This window comes from Camarhynchus parvulus, chromosome 3 (genome assembly GCF_901933205.1).
Source record: "Camarhynchus parvulus chromosome 3, STF_HiC, whole genome shotgun sequence".
In the NCBI taxonomy this organism is placed as follows: Eukaryota; Metazoa; Chordata; class Aves; order Passeriformes; family Thraupidae; genus Camarhynchus; species Camarhynchus parvulus.
This window is the reverse complement of record NC_044573.1, coordinates 26,104,249-26,125,670: the sequence shown is the minus strand read 5'-3', so window position 1 is coordinate 26,125,670 and position 21,422 is coordinate 26,104,249. Positions and strand designations below refer to the sequence as shown.

At 36.6% G+C, this 21,422-nt stretch overlaps 1 protein-coding gene across 3 annotated transcripts in view; it reads left to right on the top strand.

Moving 5' to 3' along the window:
• Positions 1 to 21,422, top strand: part of SRBD1 (S1 RNA binding domain 1) — a 126,583-nt gene that overhangs the window by 70,326 nt on the left and 34,835 nt on the right. For all 3 annotated transcript variants that reach the window (XM_030944535.1, XM_030944532.1, XM_030944534.1), the window contains exon 18: positions 5,311 to 5,393. In XM_030944535.1, the coding sequence (XP_030800395.1) occupies positions 5,311 to 5,393 (83 nt within the window). The remainder of the gene's footprint in view (positions 1 to 5,310; positions 5,394 to 21,422) is intronic.

Sequence of the window (21,422 nt, the reverse complement as noted above, 5' to 3'; positions counted from 1 at the left end):
CACTCATGTGGGGTAGCTAAGCTGTCACAGTTATTGACTCAGACATATTTTTATCCTTATGTGAAGATGTGCTTAAAAGGAGGAATGCCATCATCCTGGACTTTTGGCCAAAAATGTTTTTCTGCTTACGGTGTTAAGCAACATTTGAATGCCACTGTAACTGAAAGAAATTAAAACTTTTTTGTTCTTCTACTCATAAGCATTCTTCATTTTCATGCTTTTCTTATCTAGAAAGAGCCTTAAAGCCTTAAAGCTCTTGCTTTATGGTATGGCTCTTACATAAAGCAATGCAAAAAGAGAATGTTTCAATATGTAGTTGTCTAAATACAGAATTTGGCAGCTTGCCCCTAAAGTGGGCACAATTCTTGAAACCATAATAAATTTCATCTAGTTGACAAGATTTCCAGCTGCCCTTGCACCCTAAATAGTCTGCATGTCTGATTTGGGTCTTAATGATTGCTTCAGACCTGTTCTGTTACTGAAGGGAGACGGGTATCCAAAGAAGTTAGCACTAATTCTAGCTTTTTAGGGCTGGCAGCTCCCATGGCCCTTGTATAGATATGATGCAGAGAAATAGTAAGGCTGCTGTGTTGGTTTGGCCCTTCACTGTTGAGTGTGGCAAGTTTTTTTCTGTCTTTGGTCTGAAAACTATTATCAGTGTTCCTGAGTGAAAACTCTGCTGTGATTTGAGTGAAAAATGTTATTGCTTCCTGTAGAAATTACTAGAGAAACAAAGTTATGTGACATAAGTTTGAAGAAGATAGTCTTAATTTTAAATTTGTCCATTTGAAATTAGGGATTTGATCTTTAAGACAGGAGTAGCCACATAATTAGTGCATGTTTGTTAGTTCATGAGGGCATATCTGCTTATTAGCCATTAGGAAGCAAAACATTTTAATGCAATTCCTCACTTTCTATGAAGGTCAGATAAAGAGATTGGCATGACCTGTGCAAGCAACTCTTATGCATGTGTTTTTTTCACCACAATGGCATCTTCATCACTGACACACCACTGTCTGCTGGGTTTGTCTTGTCAAATAACCAAAGTGAGGAGTGAATTGAGACTTCCAAGCAGTTAAACTGCTTTTTTATTAAAATTGCAGAATATGTCCTATCTAATGACAAGACAGGATTACAGTAAGTATGCTTGTTGTAATTGTCTTTATTTCCCATTGCACTTTGATGTGAAATACATTTACATGGATGTCAGAGGACCACCTAGACCATTCTGTTCTGTCAAGTGTTAAAATTTTGTATAAGTTTATTGAAAGACATCACAGTATGTTACTGCCTTTCCAAGTTTTGCAATAATATTTTCATCCACAACTCCAGGCTTTGCATTTATGGGGTGTGCAAGTCTTGTGGTGATTTTCTAATAGAGTCATGTCATCCTGATTTTAATACCCTGTTTAATATTGATTAGGAGTTTTTTCACATTTTACTTAGACTAGCATATTTTAATAAAAGCATCTCTCAAACTTTTCGTGTGTGACCATGCTCATAGCTTTTGAGAAATCTCATTTTCTCCTTTTGCCCTGCATGTCATAATATCATGTAATCTTTTTTGCTTGAGCAAAAGTGAAGAATACCTTAATATCTACAGAAGTAAGAATGCATTGCCTGTTTCATTGTTAGTCTTCTAAGAATGCATGGTTTCTAAAATGTACCCAGTGTAAGATAGTTGAAAATGAAAAACAAATTTTACAGTCTTGATATTTTAAAGAAAATGCCAGACCATCAGGTTTTACTGTCTCTGCTCCATTGTAGTAGACCTGACACTTCTCATGATTTCAGTAGTACTGTACCTGTTTTGTGAGAGTCCAGCCACTTGGATCACACGGCTGGAGTGGAGCCTCATTGCCCCCAGAAAAGATCCTTCTATCGCAGTGTGCAACTACTCCAGCAAAAAATAAATGGATTTGCCTGTACAAGAGGCAGTAGATGTTAATCTTGACTGAATTTCTGCCTAGAGAGAATGTGGACAACTCTTTCATTTTGCCTCATTGTGCTCTCTTTTATTTATTAATTGGGAAAGTTCTGGAGTAAAAATTGTGGCTTTAGTGGGAGTTAGGCAGGTCAGCTGTCCTGCTGGTATTGACCATAGGAGCTGCATCTTTAATTGTGGAACTGATTGTTAGTTGATCTTCCTGCTTCAATATTGTAACTATGAGGCCAGGAAAGCACTTAAATGTCTCTGTAACTTTAGGCGTGTGAATAGTTGTGCTTGTTCCGGTGGGAATTCTGACATGCATCTGTGCTGAAGTGCTTTGCTGGATCAGGTCCTACGCCTCCACTCCTAGCAAAGTCTCCTAGGAATATGACAGCATTGTCAACCAAGCTAATATGACAAAAAGAGTCTAAATTTTACTTTTTAATTGAAGGTTCCCAGGAGAAAGCTATGCTTGGAAAATTCTTGTATCAACCTATCCATATAGTTGTCTGTTTTTAAAAGATATAATGGAAGGAGATGTGGACAGTGTGAGGTATTTGCTCTCACCTTATCTAAGATGTAACTTTTGAAATAGTTTTGCCATTAGGTAGAACTAAAAAAAAAATTCTCTAAAACACGGTATGGGTATTAAAGAAGCTGAGTTTAATGATGGTTGCTGAAGGACAAATATAGTCTCTATACATAAGCCTCAGTGCATTCAGAAGAAATACATTGATGTAAGTGTTTCCTGGTTTGGATCAATACTACTTTCATTGGTGTTTTGTTTCACTTTTGTCTGTCAGGTGGTGGGTGACTAGTATTTCAAAGTAATTAATATGAATTATTGTTATAGGAAAGCATTTTGGCAGTGAGCTGTACTGGTGTAAGTTATAACTGGTGTACTTACACTGATTAACTTTGTGGGGGTTTTTTTTGACAAGAAGGCATACGTGATTGTCTTTGAATTCAGAAGTTCTCTATCAGAGAAGCAGGCATATCAGATGTCACCAGCACAGTGCTTTCTGAGCCTAGCTAGCAAACTGCCTTTGTCAGCATGTTAAAATGGATATTAAAGGATATGAAAACTCCTGCATGACCGAGCAGTGAACTTCATGTTAACTGTGCATTTAACAGTGCAAATCTTTAAAAGTGAAGTCTCTAGTGCAGCATTTAATTGATAAACTTCGCAGTTGTGGTTTGAGGAGCCTGCATATCTCTGGCTACTGTTTTGGCTTCAAGTACAAATGTTTAGTCAAGTCCTTTTCTGAAATGCTGTGAAGCCTTTAACACCCTGTGGTAGTGATGGTTGCTAATTAAATTAAGCTGCAAGGATGGTTAAGAACTGGGGCACCTTTCATACAAGGAAAAACAAAAAAAACCCTGGAAATGCTCTGCCTAGAGGAGGCTCAGGGAGACCTTGAAAAGAGTTTTAAGTACCTGATGAGAGGGAATGAAGGAGAGCAGCAGACCCTTCTCAGTAGAGCCCACTGTTAAGACAAGAGGCAATGGGCACAGATTGGAACACAGCAAATTCAATATGGACACAAGAAAACATTTATCTATTGTTAGGGTGGCCCAGCACTGGAATGGATTGACCAGGTAGGTTGTGAAGTCTCCACCCAGCTGGACATGATCTGGGACAACCTGCTGTACCAAACCCTGTTTCAGCAGGGGCGTTAGAGAAGGCAGCCAGTGTTCTCCAGAGGTGTGTCGAACCTAAACACCTCTGTGAGTGAATACATTACTGCTGTGATGCAGTAAAGGGGCTTATAGGTTATATATATGATAATTATAACCATGTTCATGTTTTCATACACATGTGTGTATGTGTGAAATCAGCTGGTGAACCCCAGATGTACTTCAAGTATTCCTGTTTAACATTATGTGTGTTGTTGACCAAAGCACTATATATATATATATATATATATAAATTTACATATTTACTCCTGACTCCTGTTTGTTCTTCCTCTAACCCTCTCCTGATTTGCTTAAAATTTACATTAAAATGTATTTAAATGCAAAACACTCTTGAAATAAGTGGTGTGCTGTGGGGTTGATTGTGGACATAGCTTTTAAATGCCCTCAGCTTTCTTTGGTCTCACTTTTCTTATTCTTGCAGAAGTGCATGTGGTAGAAAAAACAGCCTTGGCAACAAGGTCGGGCATTGTTATGTTTGTTTTTTTATTTTTGGAGGTGCTTGTTTTGTTTTTAATTTTTATTGAGTTGGCATGTTTTTGGTTTGGTTTTTTGTTTTCCTTTTGGGTTTTGCTTTTTGTGGGATTCTTGGAGTTGAGGGTTTTACTTATTTATTTGCTTTTCTTTAGGACCTTCAGTCCTTATTTAGAAAGATTTTTGGAATCCCTCTAAACACTTTTGTTTTTTGTTAGTGTTTACTTCACTAAGTAGAATGAACATTAAGAGCCAGCTAACCTGTTTCGTCTTAAGTCAGGAGGAAAAAAAGTTTATAGATGTAATACTGGTAGATAGAACTCCTCTAGTTTTATATATGTGGGAAGAAGCACAGTTGGGAATACTGAATACAACCCACTATCTGCAGAATCAGACCAAGTTTATGAATTGATGTTTGGAAGTATGTTTTTTCTTCTGAGGTTTTGGTAAGCAATTGGTTTCTCAATAAATACTGCCTTCAAAAATGCAATCTTGATTCAACATTTGGATTTAGAAGACCAAAGGTTCTTCCTGTATGCTCTTAATGGCATCAGAAATGTTGGAAATTGCTTTTGTTTTTCTTAATGGGGTTATAAGGGTGGCAGATTGCAAATTGATGTGTTTTGGTGTGCAGATTAGTTTAGTAAAATTCATTTTTTAAGTGAGCACTGAATTTTATGGTTGAATTAGATAAATATATAAATATCTGATACATACCTGAGGAAATACTCTAAGTATTCAGTAAGTAAGTCTGTGAGCAGTTACTGTTATTTTTTTAAAGTGTTTATTTGTTTCTTCATATCTGTGATTTCAGGTTAAAGGTTCTTACAGAGTTTAATGTTAAATGTTACATGGGCATTAGTGTGGATACAAAATAGACTGTACACAGTCTATTTTGGAAAAATAGACTGTACACAGTTTTATTTATTCACTCTGTGGCTCAGAAAAACTTTTTAAATGTCATGACTGCAGTTTAAAATGTCCCTAGGTCTTTGCTGGAATTACTCAAATAAAAAGTTTGATTAATGTACATGTCATGTCCTTGTCTAGCAATGAAAAAGGATTCTGCTATAGTATTGACTATTTCCAGGTTAAAAAAAATTTAAATGCATAGAAGATGTAAAAAGACCCAAAACACCTTAGCAAAAGCAATTACATGATTCAGGTTTTTCAGAGAAAAGTGATAGCTATTTTCTAATTCTGTTTTTCAGTTTCCATAGCTAGACGCGTCCAAGACCCATTAGCTGAGCTAGTGAAAATCGAGCCCAAACACATAGGAGTTGGAATGTATCAGGTAAGATAATACCTGTATCATTTAATCTAAGTAATCTGTCATGATATAGAGCAACACCAAAATGCTGCTTTGTAATTGTCAGCTGGTTATGTCTCCTTTAGAAGACGTTTTCAGTTTTGATGGAATGGTAGTAAATGCTTAGAAGTCATAAACTGCCTTTTTTTAATCTCTACTTTTAATGATTATGATTGAGACTCTGAAATGGCTGTAGCCAGATCTATAGTCTATTAAAAACATCAAATCAGACAGGTAACCTGATCTGTAAACCTTTCTCTTTTTCTGTATTGTTACAGCAATGGGGTTTTAGCTCTTTGTGTAAAATACAATGAGATATTGATCCTCCATTTAGAAGCCATTAATTTGTACTATTAGGTGCATTCCTTTTTAGAATTTTGTAATAAAAGGGTTTGTTTTGAAGCTTTTCATTCAGTAAAGCTGAATTGGAAAATGTTTGACAATTGTGATTTTTATACATTTTTGTAGGTTATTTCTGAGAATAAACTTTTACTTTCCAAGTTTCTTTACACAGAGCATTATGTTAAGAAGTGGTACATAAGATATTGTCATTTTAGAGCATATTGGCATAGATTCAGGAAAACATTTATGCATGTGCTCAAATCCCACCAAATGAAGAAACAACAACAACAAAAAAACCCCAGAAAATATGGCATATGCTTTTCATTGTATTTTTTAAACTATAGAATGGGAGTAAATTTGAAAGACTACAGCAGAATTCAGAACAGAAAGCATAGAACTGTCTGGATCTGTTCTTTCAAGTCAGCTCCTGAGCATTAATGGGATAGAATGCAATCAGCAGCCTGGAATCCCTTGCTGCCATTGCTAAAGGTGTTGTGACAAAGAGAAGATGTTAAAAAAAATCTTCCAACAAATGTATGCCCTGTTTTGTTTTTCAGAACTGAGGTCAGCATTTTAGTTGGTTAAAGTAGAATTCAGAACTGCTTTTTGAAGTCCCACCACAGATGATAGAACTTACTCATGTTGCTTGCTAACTGCAAACTTCCTGGTAAACCTAACTTAAATAATCTTTTGGTATCAATTATACCATACTCTTTGAGGGAAATTGTATTGAAGGGCTGAAACACTGTAGATTTCTTTAACATGTGTATCCAGATTTCAGTAAAAATGTGCTTTAGTAGTGGTAGCTATAAATATGGGTGTGGTGTTCTGGCAAAAAGATGAGATTCAGTCCGAAGCGTAGTTGGTTCCCCTACTTGTGGGGACCTAGGGCTTTAATTTATAACAGTAGCAGTGATATGTTGAAACAAAAATAATGGGAAGTGATGCAGATTTTTGTTCATCCTTGTTTTAAGGAAAGAAGTATTAAAAAAATAACCTTGAAATGCTGTGTCAGCATTTAGACAAGTTGATTGATTTTTTTTTTAAACAACAGTTCCAAGATGGAATATTTCACTATTTGCAGTATACTGTGAATTCTTAAGTATTAGTAGCTTGCATTGCTGTGTTTAGAAGGTACTGATTTAAATGCATGCCATCTCCTGTGGCCTATGTGGACATTGTACAAGCATCCATCTAAAGCAAAAAGACATGGAATTGGTGCTGATCATATGGTTTTGGGATCATTATACTATGAGGTGAGTGTTGCAGGGAACAATATTGTGGCAGCTCACTGCAGTCTCAGGGACTAAAGCTGGTGTAATTTACTTTTCATTCATTGAGAGCAAGGTAAGAACTGTGTTCCTGGCCCTTCCAGAGAAGCTTCTTGATCCACTACAGGTTTGTTGTGCCCAAGTGTGTTATTTGTTATTGTCCAAATTGGTTAGATAAAAAGTTTCAGCAAAATAAATCCTAGAAGCCTAGGATAGAGGTAGAGCTCAAAAACTGGTCATTCCCAGCTATATGCATTTTTAATTTTTGTCGTGGTTTGAATAAACCTCTGAGGTAGATACACATCCTGTTGGAATTCATAAGAATCACCACAGATGTTATAGTGTGCTTGTTCAAAGATACACAAATTTCTCAAGTGCTGGATCTTACTGATGTTGCTGAAAGCAAATTTGCACTCTTGAAAACAAAGTCAGAAGTTTTGCTGCCCTCTGAGCATGACAGCTTTCTTGTGGCACAGGGAAGGAATGGGAGGAGAAGAGGAATTAAACTTTTCTGTCTTGTCTTTTAGAGAGACAGCCACTTGCTGGTGTCTCAGGGGACAGGCATGGGAAAAGCTGTTTTGTTGTACAGGAAGTCCCAGAGTAATGGCCGATAGAATCCCTCAGATAAAGAGTATTTCAGGTACAGAATTTTATAATATCCAAGGCAATTTGAAAGGTTTTATTACATTTTAATTTATAATCTAAAGGCTGGCTGCAGCTTTTTATTAATTTCTGTGGTGGAATATGCAGTGCACAGTCTAGATAAGAAATACAGCAGTCTTTTCACAGAGGTGGTTGCTTTCTTAGCCTATTGTAACTTTAAACCTAGCATTTAAATATGACCTTTCCTTTCTTAAACACCCTGAAATTGATATCTAAAATCTGACAAATACAGGTTTTGGCATTTCTGTCCTGAAAGAGGGATAGTGATTAGTCTGTCAGCAATTAGGCAGAGGCAGGCTGAGACTGTGCTGCTGCCCATGACTGTGGAAGCCGTATAGCACAAGCAACATGATGGTTTCTCCAGGGATGGTTGCACACTCTCTGTGTGTTGATCAAAGAGTAAACTCCCTGAGGGGATGCTCCTGCCTTTTCTGGTACTCCTGCCCAAGCACCCCAATCTTTTTGTGGTGTTTGTAATGGCTACGTGATGTCCTGAGTTGGTGTAACAGAGGGGCAGCAGTGCACAGTTTGTGGGGAAGTGGAGCTGGGGCAGCTGCCTTCACAGCAGCCTCACTGACTTGGGACAGGGACTCTGTCAGTTTAGGATAGCCAGAGGTCCCAAACTACTCTGCTTGAAAGGCAGTGGCAGAGACAATAATTTGGTTTTTCTTAGAGGTTGAAGTGAGAGGCTGGTGAAGCAGAACCTGCCTGATGAAGGCTGTAGCTTTTGGAATGAGACTGTGGTACAGGAGCAGTGAGTGTTCAGCTGAGTGACCCCTTTGGGCAGGAGGTGCTCTGCTGCTGTCAGCAGTGATAGCGGTGCTACAGAAAAGGGAAGTGCTCATGTGCTAAATCCACTGCTAACAATATGAGCTTGGCCAAAGTCTGTGGAGTGTGTGCCACACAAAGAGAACTCATTGAAGGGGCTGCATCTTCTCCAATTGCTGTTCCGTGGGATTTTGGATCCCTCCCATCTGGTCTCCTGGTATTTAGTGTGCACATTTGTGAGAATATTGGTGTTCTCTTGTTTTTCTAATGCAACTTTTCCAAGCAAATCTGCTCATTTGGGTGTGGATACTTTGGATGTGGAATTGCAAGTTTCCAAGTAGCAGGAGATCTGTGTAGAGTCCCATCAGCTGGGATTTGTTTACTTATTTTAGATGAAAAAAAGAATTGAAACTTGAACTTGGCCACCTGCTTTTATTCTCATTTCAATTTATGATTCTGGGTTTGTGCACTGCCAAGAAAATCAGGTTTGTCAGAGAAAAATAAACAGGCCCCAGATCTCCTAACAGGTATTTCCTTAAACAAAGAGAAGCACAACCTGATTTATTAGAGCCTCTCTCAGACTAAATTCCGATTGCCTAAAGGTCCTTGTCTTCCTTCATCTTTATCTCATTAGGAAAATTGTTCTTTCCTCCCAGACAGGAACCTAGCCAAAATTAATTTATCACCTTCAGGCCATATTAGTATGATTTCTTCTGTAGTTGAACATGAAGATGATGCCCAGATTCTGCCTGATACAGAATATATTTGCCTTGTCACCTCCCCATGCCAGTTCAAAGCTAAATTTCTATTTTGGGAGAAGCAGTTAGTGGCTCAAGACTTTATTATGCTGTACACTGAATTTTGGCAATGAATTACCATTGCAGTTGCAATGATCTTGGAAGATATAGAAAAGAGCTGAGAACAAAGCTGCTTCATGAAGATTGTGGTTAGGGAATTGAATTTCAGAGCAAAGAAAATGAATAAGAAGACAAAAAACTTTGCTCTCAAATAAAACCCCAACTTTTCAGAGGTGAGTAAAGCAGCACTAAGCTAAATTTTCATCATAGTAAAGAGGGGAATTAAATTAATATACTTCTAAAATGTGAAAACCTGAATCTGTGTTAAAAGGCAGAGAAATTATAAATAGAGCTAAGGAATATGTTAAGTTTGGTTGGTCTTTTGATGTTCATTTGATGTACAAAATCCCTGGATCCTAAAAAAACCAGTAACCTTGAGAGAAAGAGATAGATGGAGGTCAAACTCATCTGTAACCAATGAACAAAATATGTGATCTGTGTTGTAGGATTAGAATTTTTGACAAGATCTGTGTAATATTAAAAAATGTGCACTATGACTGATCTTGAAAAAGCAGCATCCTATTTGGTCTTTATAATTTCGGGAGTCCAAAAATCTGTTCATAATCTATTTTTGGATGTGGTAACATCTTCACTGTTGAACATGTTTGGAAAATTAGCATCCTCAAAGGATCTAAGGGATAATATATGTAGTTCTGTGACCTCTGAAGTGGAAGAATACTTGATTACAGATGTACCTGGAACATTTTGCATCAAATAAATGAAATTTGTAAACAATATTCTTCAGTAGCATTTCCTCAAGAAAAAAAAATTGAGCTAATTCTTGTTTTGTTTTTTATATAATTATTATATAATGTTATTATTATATAATGCCGGAAGGTCCTGATCAAAGAGCGTTTCATAAAGCCTAATCAGTGTGTCTGATTGTAACTGAATCTGGACGTGTCCTTTTTGTCACTCCTATCCATCTTCCTTTGCATTTGATTATTACCTACAGGAAGTTTTATTGTTTCAGTTGCAATTTGATTTTAGTTCTAGGCTTGAGTTTTTCCCCCAAAGATGATGAGTATGTTTTGGTAAATGACAGTGCAAATTTAGAGAATGCTTTCAATCAGATACACTTTCTCTTTAGTTAGACCAGATATCTCACGATTAACTACCTGGCTGTGGATTTTAAAGTGGCTTGTATCTCACTGAATGTTGTGTCTCATCTGGAAAGGAAGGAACTTTTTTCTTTCTCCTAGAATTCTGTGTAGAATGCTGTCTGCTATTGAAGGCCATCCTTGCCTGGGTCCTTCCTTCCCTGTCTCAGGGCCAGTGAGGGGCAACTGATAGACAGTGGTGGAGAGATGTTAGTGGCCCCTCCTGCATGTGGCTGAAATTGCACGTAGCCCTTCTTGTTTGTTGCATTCTTTAGTTGTCTTCCTCCCTCAAAAGATGTCTGTGGATGGCAGCATCACTGCTGAGACTTGCAGGTGATCCCTCTACAACAGGAGGGCTATTAACCCTCCTGTTGCGAGGGACATTATTAACCTCCCTTTTGACAGTAGTACTACTTAAAATTTTATTTTTCTGGTGAATTCCCATCATGCATATTATTTGCTGGAGACAGTCTGACTGTACATTTGATGCAATGGAGATATCTGAGAGCTGAACTATAGCAACATTTTATAAATACAGGGATCAAAAGGGGGGACCTCAGGGATACGTCTAAGTGCAGGAGTATGACCAGGTGTAGTTGGTTCAGCCCGATTCAGCTGTGGGCTGAAAAACTCTGCATTATTTCTGTTGTCTTTACTGCAACAGAATCTGGCTTGTCCGTTGCACTGCATGTATTTGTTTGTGTCTACTCACAAAACCCCAGCAAACAGAACTCAGTAGCTTTCTTTGCAAATCTTGTATTGTTTCTCTAGTAATGAAAACTTGAAAATCTGTGTTTAAGTAGAAAGCTTCTAACAAAAAAAAACACCTGTGAGGTAACTACTACTAGTGATTGCAAAGGAGTTGTCAGAATCCAAACACTGGTCATCAGAAAGAATCAGTGTTTGGTTTGAGAAAACCTTTATCTTCTTTTTTCCTTAGAAGAGGTACACAGTTTTAAATGGTGAAATATGAGACTTTGTATCCTTCTTGGTATCTGAGTTTGGGTATATCTTCTTCATGTAGTACACTTCTGTTTAATAGCATGAAGCAAAGTACTGGAGCTGATTGTTTTTCAGGAGAGTGTGTTTTTCACTGAATATTTAAGGAGTTTATTCCACTTCTTTCTTTATTTTGGGGGGTTTTCTTGATTGACCCATAGAGTATATGAGTAGTTAGGTGTGTTACTTGGGTAGCATAGAAGAATCACTCATGTATGGTGTGAGAATATGATGACATGATGAGCAAGAGTGTCTTTTTTTAAACCTCTGAGGTGGGATTGTCAAAACAGCCTCAAACTTGAGCTTGCTGTATTAGGCTTACTAAAACAAGTTTGTGTGGATTCACAAGTTACATTTTTTTGATTAAGAAAATGGGACGTCTTAGTAGGTGAGCAGTGCTTTATTTTGTGTGATTCACATAGCTCCTGTGGAAACACAGTTCAGCAGGAATGTTGTTTGCTGGTCAGAATTGTAGGTTGCAGGTTTCAACATCCAGCTGAACAGCCCATCTACAAAAGGCTTCAGCATTCCTTCTGTATTACTACACTGAATATACACATACAGTTCAGCAAAGAACTGAACCTCCTTGGATAACATTGGAATTTCATGAGCTTGTTTATGGTTTTCCGTACTTAAATTAAAGTGGTTGCCTACAGAGAATTTTTGCTTAAACAAAGCAAAGTCTAAAGGTGAGAATACCAACGTTGAGTTATGTGTATCTTGCAGTAATCAAACAACTTAGTAATAAATGTAAATCATTCCTTTTTGGCAGTATATGGCAGCTGGCTCGTTATGGATCTACCTTAAGTTGAAAAATCTAATAAAAGGAGATATGCTAGTGGACTGGAATCTGAAATGAAAGAAACTAGCTATACTTATATAAATTTTAAAAATAGGCTAAAGGATATGTTGCCATTATTGTCAATTAAAAAAAAAAGTAACTGGACAAATTCTCCACTGCTTCTGTATTGAATCTCATCTCTGAATAAACTCACTGGGACTTTAAAGACAGGGACATGCACGATAGTATTTCACTGTGCTCTTAGCTCTGCTCTTCAATAAAGGAAACTTAAACCTCTCCTGTGAACCTGTAGTCTCCTGCAAAGAGATTATTGTCGCTGAATGTTTTTGCTGCATACTGCAAGTGATTGCTTGCCTTGAAATTTGTGGAGGAGGGAGAGAAGTACTCAAGATTTTAAGGTTTACAGAAACTTTTTGAGAGATAGGATGTGGTGGCTGTACCTATAAAATATTAAGAGCAGTCCAAAAATCCAGTGTCTTGTCAGTAAGGAAAAAGGTGTATTTATTTCTTGATTTAAATGGATATATAGGCTGGTGAATAGGTTTGTACTTAATACAGGATTTTTAGCACTGTGCATGGAATCCTTCATTTTCCTGTAGTAGAGATGAAATATTAGCTCTGTGAGGAAAGCAAGCAAAAAAAATCACGTGCTCTTTGCCCAACATCATTTTTAGGGTAAGTTATGAGCTTTTCATTTTGTAAAGTCAAGCTCTGTGAACCAAGCCATCTGATATCCAGTGGGAGCAAAGTCTTTGCAGACAGCTTTGCCAGGGAGAGGTAATAACCCCATAATGTTTTGGATGTTTCCCCACCCTACTCTGAAGTAGGTGCACAAAACTTAGGAATGCTTTCCAAGTAAGTTGCACCTCTGGCAAGTTTGTGTAATTTAATCTTCAGCAGCAGTTCTGCTGACTGCCAGGAGTGGTTTATGTATCCTGTAACTTGGCAGTCTCGCTGGTTGCATCTACCTATTCTCTGGCTGGCAAAGAGAAATCAAATGTTCTGCCAGCAAAGCACAATAAACTTTTGCTAGTCTATTACAGCCATTTGCAAGAAAACAAAGGGATATAGAAAGAAATAACTGTTGTGTTATTAGTTATTTTAGCTAGCACACTGTATTTACTGGCATCTCCAGGAAAACATGCCAGCTCAATGAGGTGAGATGCTGCCCCTTTAAGGAAATGAAGCAAAATGTGTGCATGTGTATTTACAAAGAGTGCAAGAGCACAGTGGTATCACTCCATCTGCACATGTCACTCATGAAGCTGCCCATGGACTGCATCTGCTTTTGCTGCTGTCACCAAAAATGCACTGTGGACAGCATTTGAACACTTGTCAGAGATGTGCCTTTGTAAGCAACTTGAACTGCAGGTAAATTTTAGACATTACTGCTAATAATCCCCTCTCACACTACTGCTATTTATTGTTAGAGAGTTTGTACCTGCATATGTGGGCTTTTACAGAGCTGCTGAGGTTGTAGGAAAAGTAGGGAAGCTCCAGAAGTGTTAGTGTACTGAGGTGGGATGATCTAAGGGTGTTGATCGGAAACAGCTGCTGGACAGATTTGCCCTCCCTGTCAGTTTGTTTCTGATTGCTTAATTACGAATTCTCTTGGCAGAAGTTTGTTAGGAAGTTTTTTGTCACCATATGACAACAGACTCGTGATTCGTGCTGTAATAGGGTTAAAGTGAGATGTGTTATTGTTCATGAAAAATAGGTGTAAAGGTTGTTTACTTCCAGACCTCCATAAAAGCAGGACATAGAGAATTGTGAGCAGGATTGCCCACATGTAGGGTACCCTGTTTGCAAGCCTGTTTAATATTTCAGTTTGGGGGTTTTTTCCCCAGTTTTGTAAATGTACTTGGGCAGAGCTAATTCAAACATAGGCAGGCCACCTGAGTGAAGATCCGCCAGGCATACTAAACTTTTTGAAAGACTGTTCTGATGGGGGAGCCAAGTGGCAAGAGGAGCAAAATGGGAATTGTGAGGCTGGGATCCTGCAACTCGGCTTCATATGGCTTCTCTGTGCATTAGATTGGAAAAACTTGATTTGACTTGGTTGACTAAAAGCTGAAACAGAAAAGATGATGGTGGAGTCTGTCTTTGTAAAAGTATTTTGATTGATCAGCTTCTGAAATGTGTGAGATGCTGTTGGGTTTCCTGTTTACATTTCAAGTGTTTAATAACTTTAAGTGAAAATACACAAGTTTAACGCTGAAGAATTGTTCAGCTCCTTTCATCTAGGTTTCAGTTAAATTTTCATAACTAAAGTTCTTCACATTTTTGAGACAGTCTTAAAAATACTACAGTAAAAAACAGCTGCAGATTACTTATGGCATTACCTGTACCCATTATGAGCTATTTGCTTGTGAATTTGTGTATCAGTTATCTTTTATGTGAAGTAAGTTAATTTCTAAAATGTTTTATTACCAATTCTATTCAGATTTTAATATAAATATTATAATGATCAAATTGTTCAAACTATTATCATAACAAAAACATCTCTTTAGTGTCTGAAGTCAGGTAAAAGTGGCAGTAGGGATGTGAATCACTTGCTTTGAGTGTGTGTGGGGGCTAGTTTAAACAGCACAAATGTAAATATTATTTGTTGCTGGAATTCCATAGTCACTGCTTGCTGTGCAGTGGTCATCTGTTGCATCTGTTGTTTTGGTTTCATGAATTAACAGTATATTCATTTGACTCATAAGGAAAAATACTAATACTATCATGCTTTTGAGTGATTCCATGTGAGTTTGTAACACAGCAGTTGTTGATTTGTTACCTAAAAATCTGAAATGAGCAATAAATTTGTGCTTTCTTTCAGTAGGAGAACAGAAGTGGCAATTAAAATTCTTATGATATTTTAAAACCATAAATGGTTTGCTAATATATATGGTTTTATTTGTTGATATTAAATAAAGATATTAAGAACTTGATGTTTTGCAATGAAATTCATAAAATAATTATTTTTATGTAGTTTTAACAAATACCAAATTATGGAGTGCTGAAAGAATTCTTTCACATGTTTACTTAGGCTATGAATTAATTTTTCTCATTAACTGTTTACTATGAAATGTAAATAACTGATAAAATTCATACAATATGTTAATGTACATATTCGTTTTAATATTGGACCTGTGATCAAACTTTTCTTCTCTCTTGAAGAGAAAGAAGTAAGATGCACTTAAATTAATGCAGGAGGAATTTAAGTTAGTGTTGCTGTTCCTCATGATAATTTTGTGACAGTTATGTCGTTCAACAGACATCACTGAAAGCTGTAGTCTTTTTTCACTGGGACAATGTAGCATGCAAGATTTCTCTGATGTTTTGTAATTTGTTGCTTTTTAGATTTTTATCTTGCTAATAACACTTATCCTAACAAACAGTTTTGAAAAAATCATTTTAGAAACTAAAATCATGTTTCGCTAGACAGTGATTAATATCTGTGACCTTTATTTTTGTATCAGGAACATAAATATACACTTTTTTCTGTGTCAGTCATTGTCTAAGATTTCATCTTTGTTCTGCTTTCCATTACATACCATGAATTATATGAAATTAATTTAATCGCTACTCCAAACAGAAATTAATGTGCCCTAATCCAGAGTTACGTTGTTTGCTTTTACAACTGTAAGTCATAAGTAATTAATTTTCCTTGGAAAATTAATTCACTTACCATTCCCAGTAGCATCATATGTTGACACAGGGTTATAGATAGTTTAATATTTTTGTTCAGCATGTTGGCTTCAACTTTGGAAGACCTTAAAGCAAAACAAATTCTAATTTACTCAACTGTATATAATTCAGGGTTATTTAAAGTGAATGTTGTCTTTATTGCTGTCAACCAGCTGATGGTGATGATTCTAAAATTATATTCAGTCTTCCAGAAAACTGATGTCTATGGACATATGTGATTTATTTCTCCAAAAGCAAAAAAACCTGTTTCGTAGCATACATTTGGATAACAGGGCCACTGGAATCTCATCAGTAGTAGAAAAATTTAGCTCCATGGAGAACATAACTATATATTACAAAGCCTTGGGCTAAGAAACTCTGTTTTTCCACCTGCCTTGTGTTGCTTGAGATGTTTGTAGGATTCATTACTCATGTTGCACTCAGAAATTTCCTAAGTTTCCTTACTTTGGAATGTTGTTTTGTTTTCTATATAGTCATGGACAGAGGGGCATCTCTTTACAGTTCCAAAGGGCATAATGGGCACTCGTGTGGGTGGCCCTGTTGCCCACAGCTGACTGTCCTTCATAAATGGCTTTGAGTAGTGGGGGCCAGAAGTCTTCCGGAATGAGAGAGGCAGCTTTTCAGTCTAATATTTCAAGTTTGCCAGGAGGACCTCTTTCCTTTTTTTTATTTTTTTTCTTTCTTTTTTTTTTTTTTTAATTCTGTGCAGCTCCATAAAACATAGTGTTTATTACTTTGGTTTATTTTTATTTATTTAAATCTCCCAGCTGAAACTCCAGTGATGGCAGTGTTGCAGTTCAAACAAGCAAGGCTTATTTTATAAATGTCCCTTTGTGAGTTGGTGGCTGCATTTTGCCTGAATGCAAAGGGTTGATATCAGTGACATTTAATTTAAAATTTTGGAGGTGGAAAGTAGAAATTGACATTTAATTCCAGTGTAAAGTTACTGTTAGAACAGGCATAAAAATATTATTGCATTAGCAATTCCAGGAAGAAAATAAACTATGAGTACATTAACAATATACAGTCATATGACAGACTTGTATAAAATAGAGCAGTAGATAGATGAATTTTTTTCTGATGCTTTTTTTACAACAATATATTTTATTAAGTAGGCAGTGTACACAAAAAGTATTCAGCTAATATAAACAGTGCCTACTATTAGTGCCTAAAGGTAAATTTCTCTGTACACAGTAAAGTTGTGCATAGATAAATTTTATCACGCATCTCTTATACATACGTGTGTGTAAATGCAGCATTGCTGAATATGTTGATAGAAATCTCCACTAAATTTTCCATCTGTTGCTTTCAAATTCAATTATCTTGAGCTTCCCTAGCCTATATGAGATATTTAATGCTGCGTTGTGTATCTGTTAATGTAACAGGTCTCAGTAACTACTGCTAGCTGTTCCATTATTATGGCTAAACTATTTAAAACGTACTTCACTATGATGCTTAAAAATGCAGTGTCCTGCAAAAAACCGTCTGGTGAGTTGAGTTTGGCCACATACTTCTGGACAGTCATGCCTAAAAGTGAAGCTGTGTCCTACCCACCACACCAAGCTGTTCTTGTGCTTCTTACCTGGGCTGCCAGCTTGAACAAAGTGCAACTCATGCCAACCCTGCAATTGTTGTGCATCTCTTCATCCACCCTGTGATTGGGTGTGCTTCCCATCTCAGGCAAGTGAGAAGCAAGAACCGGCTCTATCCTTTTTTTATGCTTCTTGCTGGAGCATTTGCTGATTACAGGTCTGAGAGCAGGAGGCTCAGGACACCCACCCCACTGTATCATCATTCTCCTTAGTGACCCTTCTGTCCTACTCTTATCTCTAGGTACTGCATGCAACAATGTGCTGCCTATAAAAAAATCTTGGGTGCCAACCAAAAGATGTTGCTGTTATTACAAATTTCTTGGCAGCGACAGTTTGTGTTTTTGTTGGGAATATCCTCATTCATTTTATGATGATAGTGATTGTCTAAATTTGTAAGAAAAATGATGATAAAACAATTATTGTTTAGAAAGAATCTGCAGAAACTATTTCTTCAGGCAAAATTTATATTTGAACTCAACTGTAGTTTTGGATTAGATAATTCAGAGTTGGCACTTATTCTGAAAAAAACATTGAGCTATGGAGTACAATAGCAAAAATCCCAAGAAGCTTGAACAAACGCATACAGTGTCTCCTAGCGTGAGTGCCCGGCTCTTCGGAGGCCACCAAGAAGCCTGCAGTGATTGACGTGCATTCTGGCAAAGCACTTTTTTCTCTTCCTCACACCCCCCCTCAACAGTGTTGCAGTCAGTCAAAGTGTATAGACAAAGCTGAGTGAATACCAGTTTCCCCAGTACAGGGGCTATTTTTTCAGGCAGTCTAACTCAAACCAGATGTTTTGCTTAGACCTAGAGTTTGTTGCTGCCAAGCATCTCATCAGAGGTCAGAGTTCTGGGCTCAGGGCCCTGCTAGAATTCTTTCACAAATTGCTATTCGGTGAGGTTTTAATCCTAATGGAAAGAATAATGTGCTTGTAAAATCTGCAGTTATTACAAACACAGTATACATATTGTGGACTTCAAATGACTACATATTTCATTCCCATAAACAGGGAATGCAGATGAATGCAGTGTGTAATAGTTTTAGACATTCAAACTTAAACCAAGTATATAGTTTATACTACTGTTAACCATTTGCATTCTTAACACGCCTGTAAAATGAGTAGTAATCTTGACTAACAATTGGCAGCTCGAAGCAAAACAAAATGAAAAAATCTCCAGCGTGTTTTGACTTGTAAGCTGTTTCCTGAAGTAAATAGTAAATGCTTTCAAGAATGTTCAAAAACACTCTGCTTGCTAAGACACTAGGTTTGGCACAGTTTGTTTCTTTCCTTCTTTTATTTTTTCTGTCTCAGTTCTTAAATGGCTTGGTAGCAGCATTTTATGATCAAGTTAATCTTGCTTCAGCTATATTTTTATACTGCGAGTTAATCACCCCAAAACCTCAGAGTTGAGCATATATGCTCCAGCTTATTTAAAAACAAATGTTGGTGATACCAAGTGATAAGAACAAGATTTAGTAATAAAAAATCTTGCTGTGTTTTTAGTCTTCTTGTTGGGAGCAGTATTGATAAATTTCTGTTGTGATTCTAATGAAGTGAACTTTGAGTGTAAGGAAAAGTTCTAAGATAACTGTGGTAGTGTGCTGCAGCTGCAGCTAGAGAGATGCATATTACAGTGTAATATGTATCCATTCAGTGTAATATGAAGATTAAGATTTGGGATATCAGAAATTAATGTATTCTATACAAAACAGTACTGTAGTGTGAAATTGGATGATGTAACTGATACTGCAGTACAGAGAGGTTATAAGTGACAAGTTGTTTCAGTTTATGTTGTATAGCATCTTATTTTTCAGTGAATGCTGCTGAAGAATTATATGTTACTTCCAGCTCTTCAAAGTCTTACGTCTTAAGTATGTTCAATTACATTTAATATAACTATGCTGTTTCATCACATCCTCATTTTTGATTTTTTTGTAAATGTGTTTTCAGTTTGGTGGAAAGCATAGCTTTAGATAAAGGTGCTATCACTCAAAAGAGTTAACATTTTCTCATTTGTGTGATGATCCTAGTGATAGTCATGCTGGAAGGAGATAGATATGTGCAGGGCACTATGTCTGTGTTAATACTCTATATTCTGAGACATGATGAGGTGTTCATCTACTGTGCAAATTACTTTTATTACTTGTTAATAATAAGCAAAATGGATAATGATACTACAGTGCAGGTGGTACCTTTTGGAGAGGGAAATCTTATATACTGGTTTTAACTCTTCACTAAATATCCCTGTTGACTAAATTTGTTTCATGACATTGAATGTGGAAATTCTGTGAAACAAATCACTGCTATATCAGTCCAGTTGTTGAATAAGAAATTGATGAAGCCCATATTTGGACAGCAAATTCATTTTCAGATATGCTATGCATCTTTCAGATGGTAGAGAAAATGGCTTTGTTCATGCCATATTCTTTAGAAAGGAGAATGTGGCCAAAGTAATTTTGATAAGCTGCTTTTCCATTATGTACACTTGTATAAATAATATTTTTCCCTTGGTATATTGAATAAATATGACTTATTTATGTTTGTATGTCCAGAACTGAATTGGAAAACTTGTGTTCTCTCTGTGGGTAGATCATAAGTTTTAACTTCACTCTGTTAGAATCTGCATTTTTATTACCTGAAAGTAGTTCAATTGCTTACTAAACACATAAACCCCCAAAAGACTTACGCTGCAACTCGGATGATCTTAGTGCAAGCTGCTGCTTCAAGGTGAGAAAGCCAATATTAAACACTCAATGAAATTAATACAATCTAATCATTCAGATACAATGAGAGAAAGTGGAGACAAACTGCAGTCTTATAAGAGAAGCTTTTTCATATTAATGAGTTTCCATTTGCCAATAATTCTGTCATTTGTAACTTGAATCATTCATCACCCCTGCAAATGGTTCTTTCAAGACGTTATTTGCAATTTTGTCTTGTGTTTTTGTCCTTGATGTTGTGAAAATGACCGTCTACTGTTACAGGAATGAAAAGAGATCTCATTCAAACATCTTTTGTGTTTCCACTTTCAGTGAAAAATGTTTTTCAAACCTGCAGCTGGTTATTTCTGCAGGAGTTCCCACTTATATTCAGGTTTGATTGACATTTTGAAATGGCAGCTTTTCATGAAAAGCTGTTAACTTGTAGAATTTGGTTATGGTACTAAGACAGACTGACTTTGTTCTACTGTTGGGGCCTGTCCAACCTAAACACAACCCTGCATCTGAATTTAATAGTGCTACTCAGCACAGGGAGTGTGAGCTTTTTTCATTTTTCATTTTTCTTTTCTGTTTTTTTAACACTGTTGCTTCTGATGTGTTTTTGAACCTGACCTGATAAGTACTCATCCTGATAGCTTCTCTGTCAGTAATTGGATTAATTGGCATTCCCCTTTCTCGGTCTCCTGGGCTAGCTAGCAGAAGCTGAGTTGTATTATAATTTCAGTGATGGAATATATTTTCATTTTACATGATGAAAATAAGTGGAAAATGTTTTTTAATGACTGTACAAATACTATAGTGTCTGTCTTAAAATAAAAATGACTAACTGCAGCCTTTATTATTTTGTTTTGAAATTTTGGGTATGACGAAAAGCTTATGGTAGAAACAATTTTTCTGAGCATTGATTACTGATGTAATTTCTAGTCAAAAACTGAGAAAGCAGTGCATAACACAAATATTCTGCTGTCAACTTTACTGAGTTGATCTTTAATATTATGCCAGGATGTTGAAAGCAGGAAAGAGAGAGACATTATGCAAAATTAGTTTCCCTATGTGTTTCTTGCCAAACTTCTAAATAAGGATATAAAGTACCCATATACATTAGCTGGGAAGGAAAAGGAGTATTTTTAACTTTGAAAGAGATTACTATTTATGTAAGGGAATTGAAAAAAGTAGAGCTGCAAGCATCCCAGCATCTGTCAC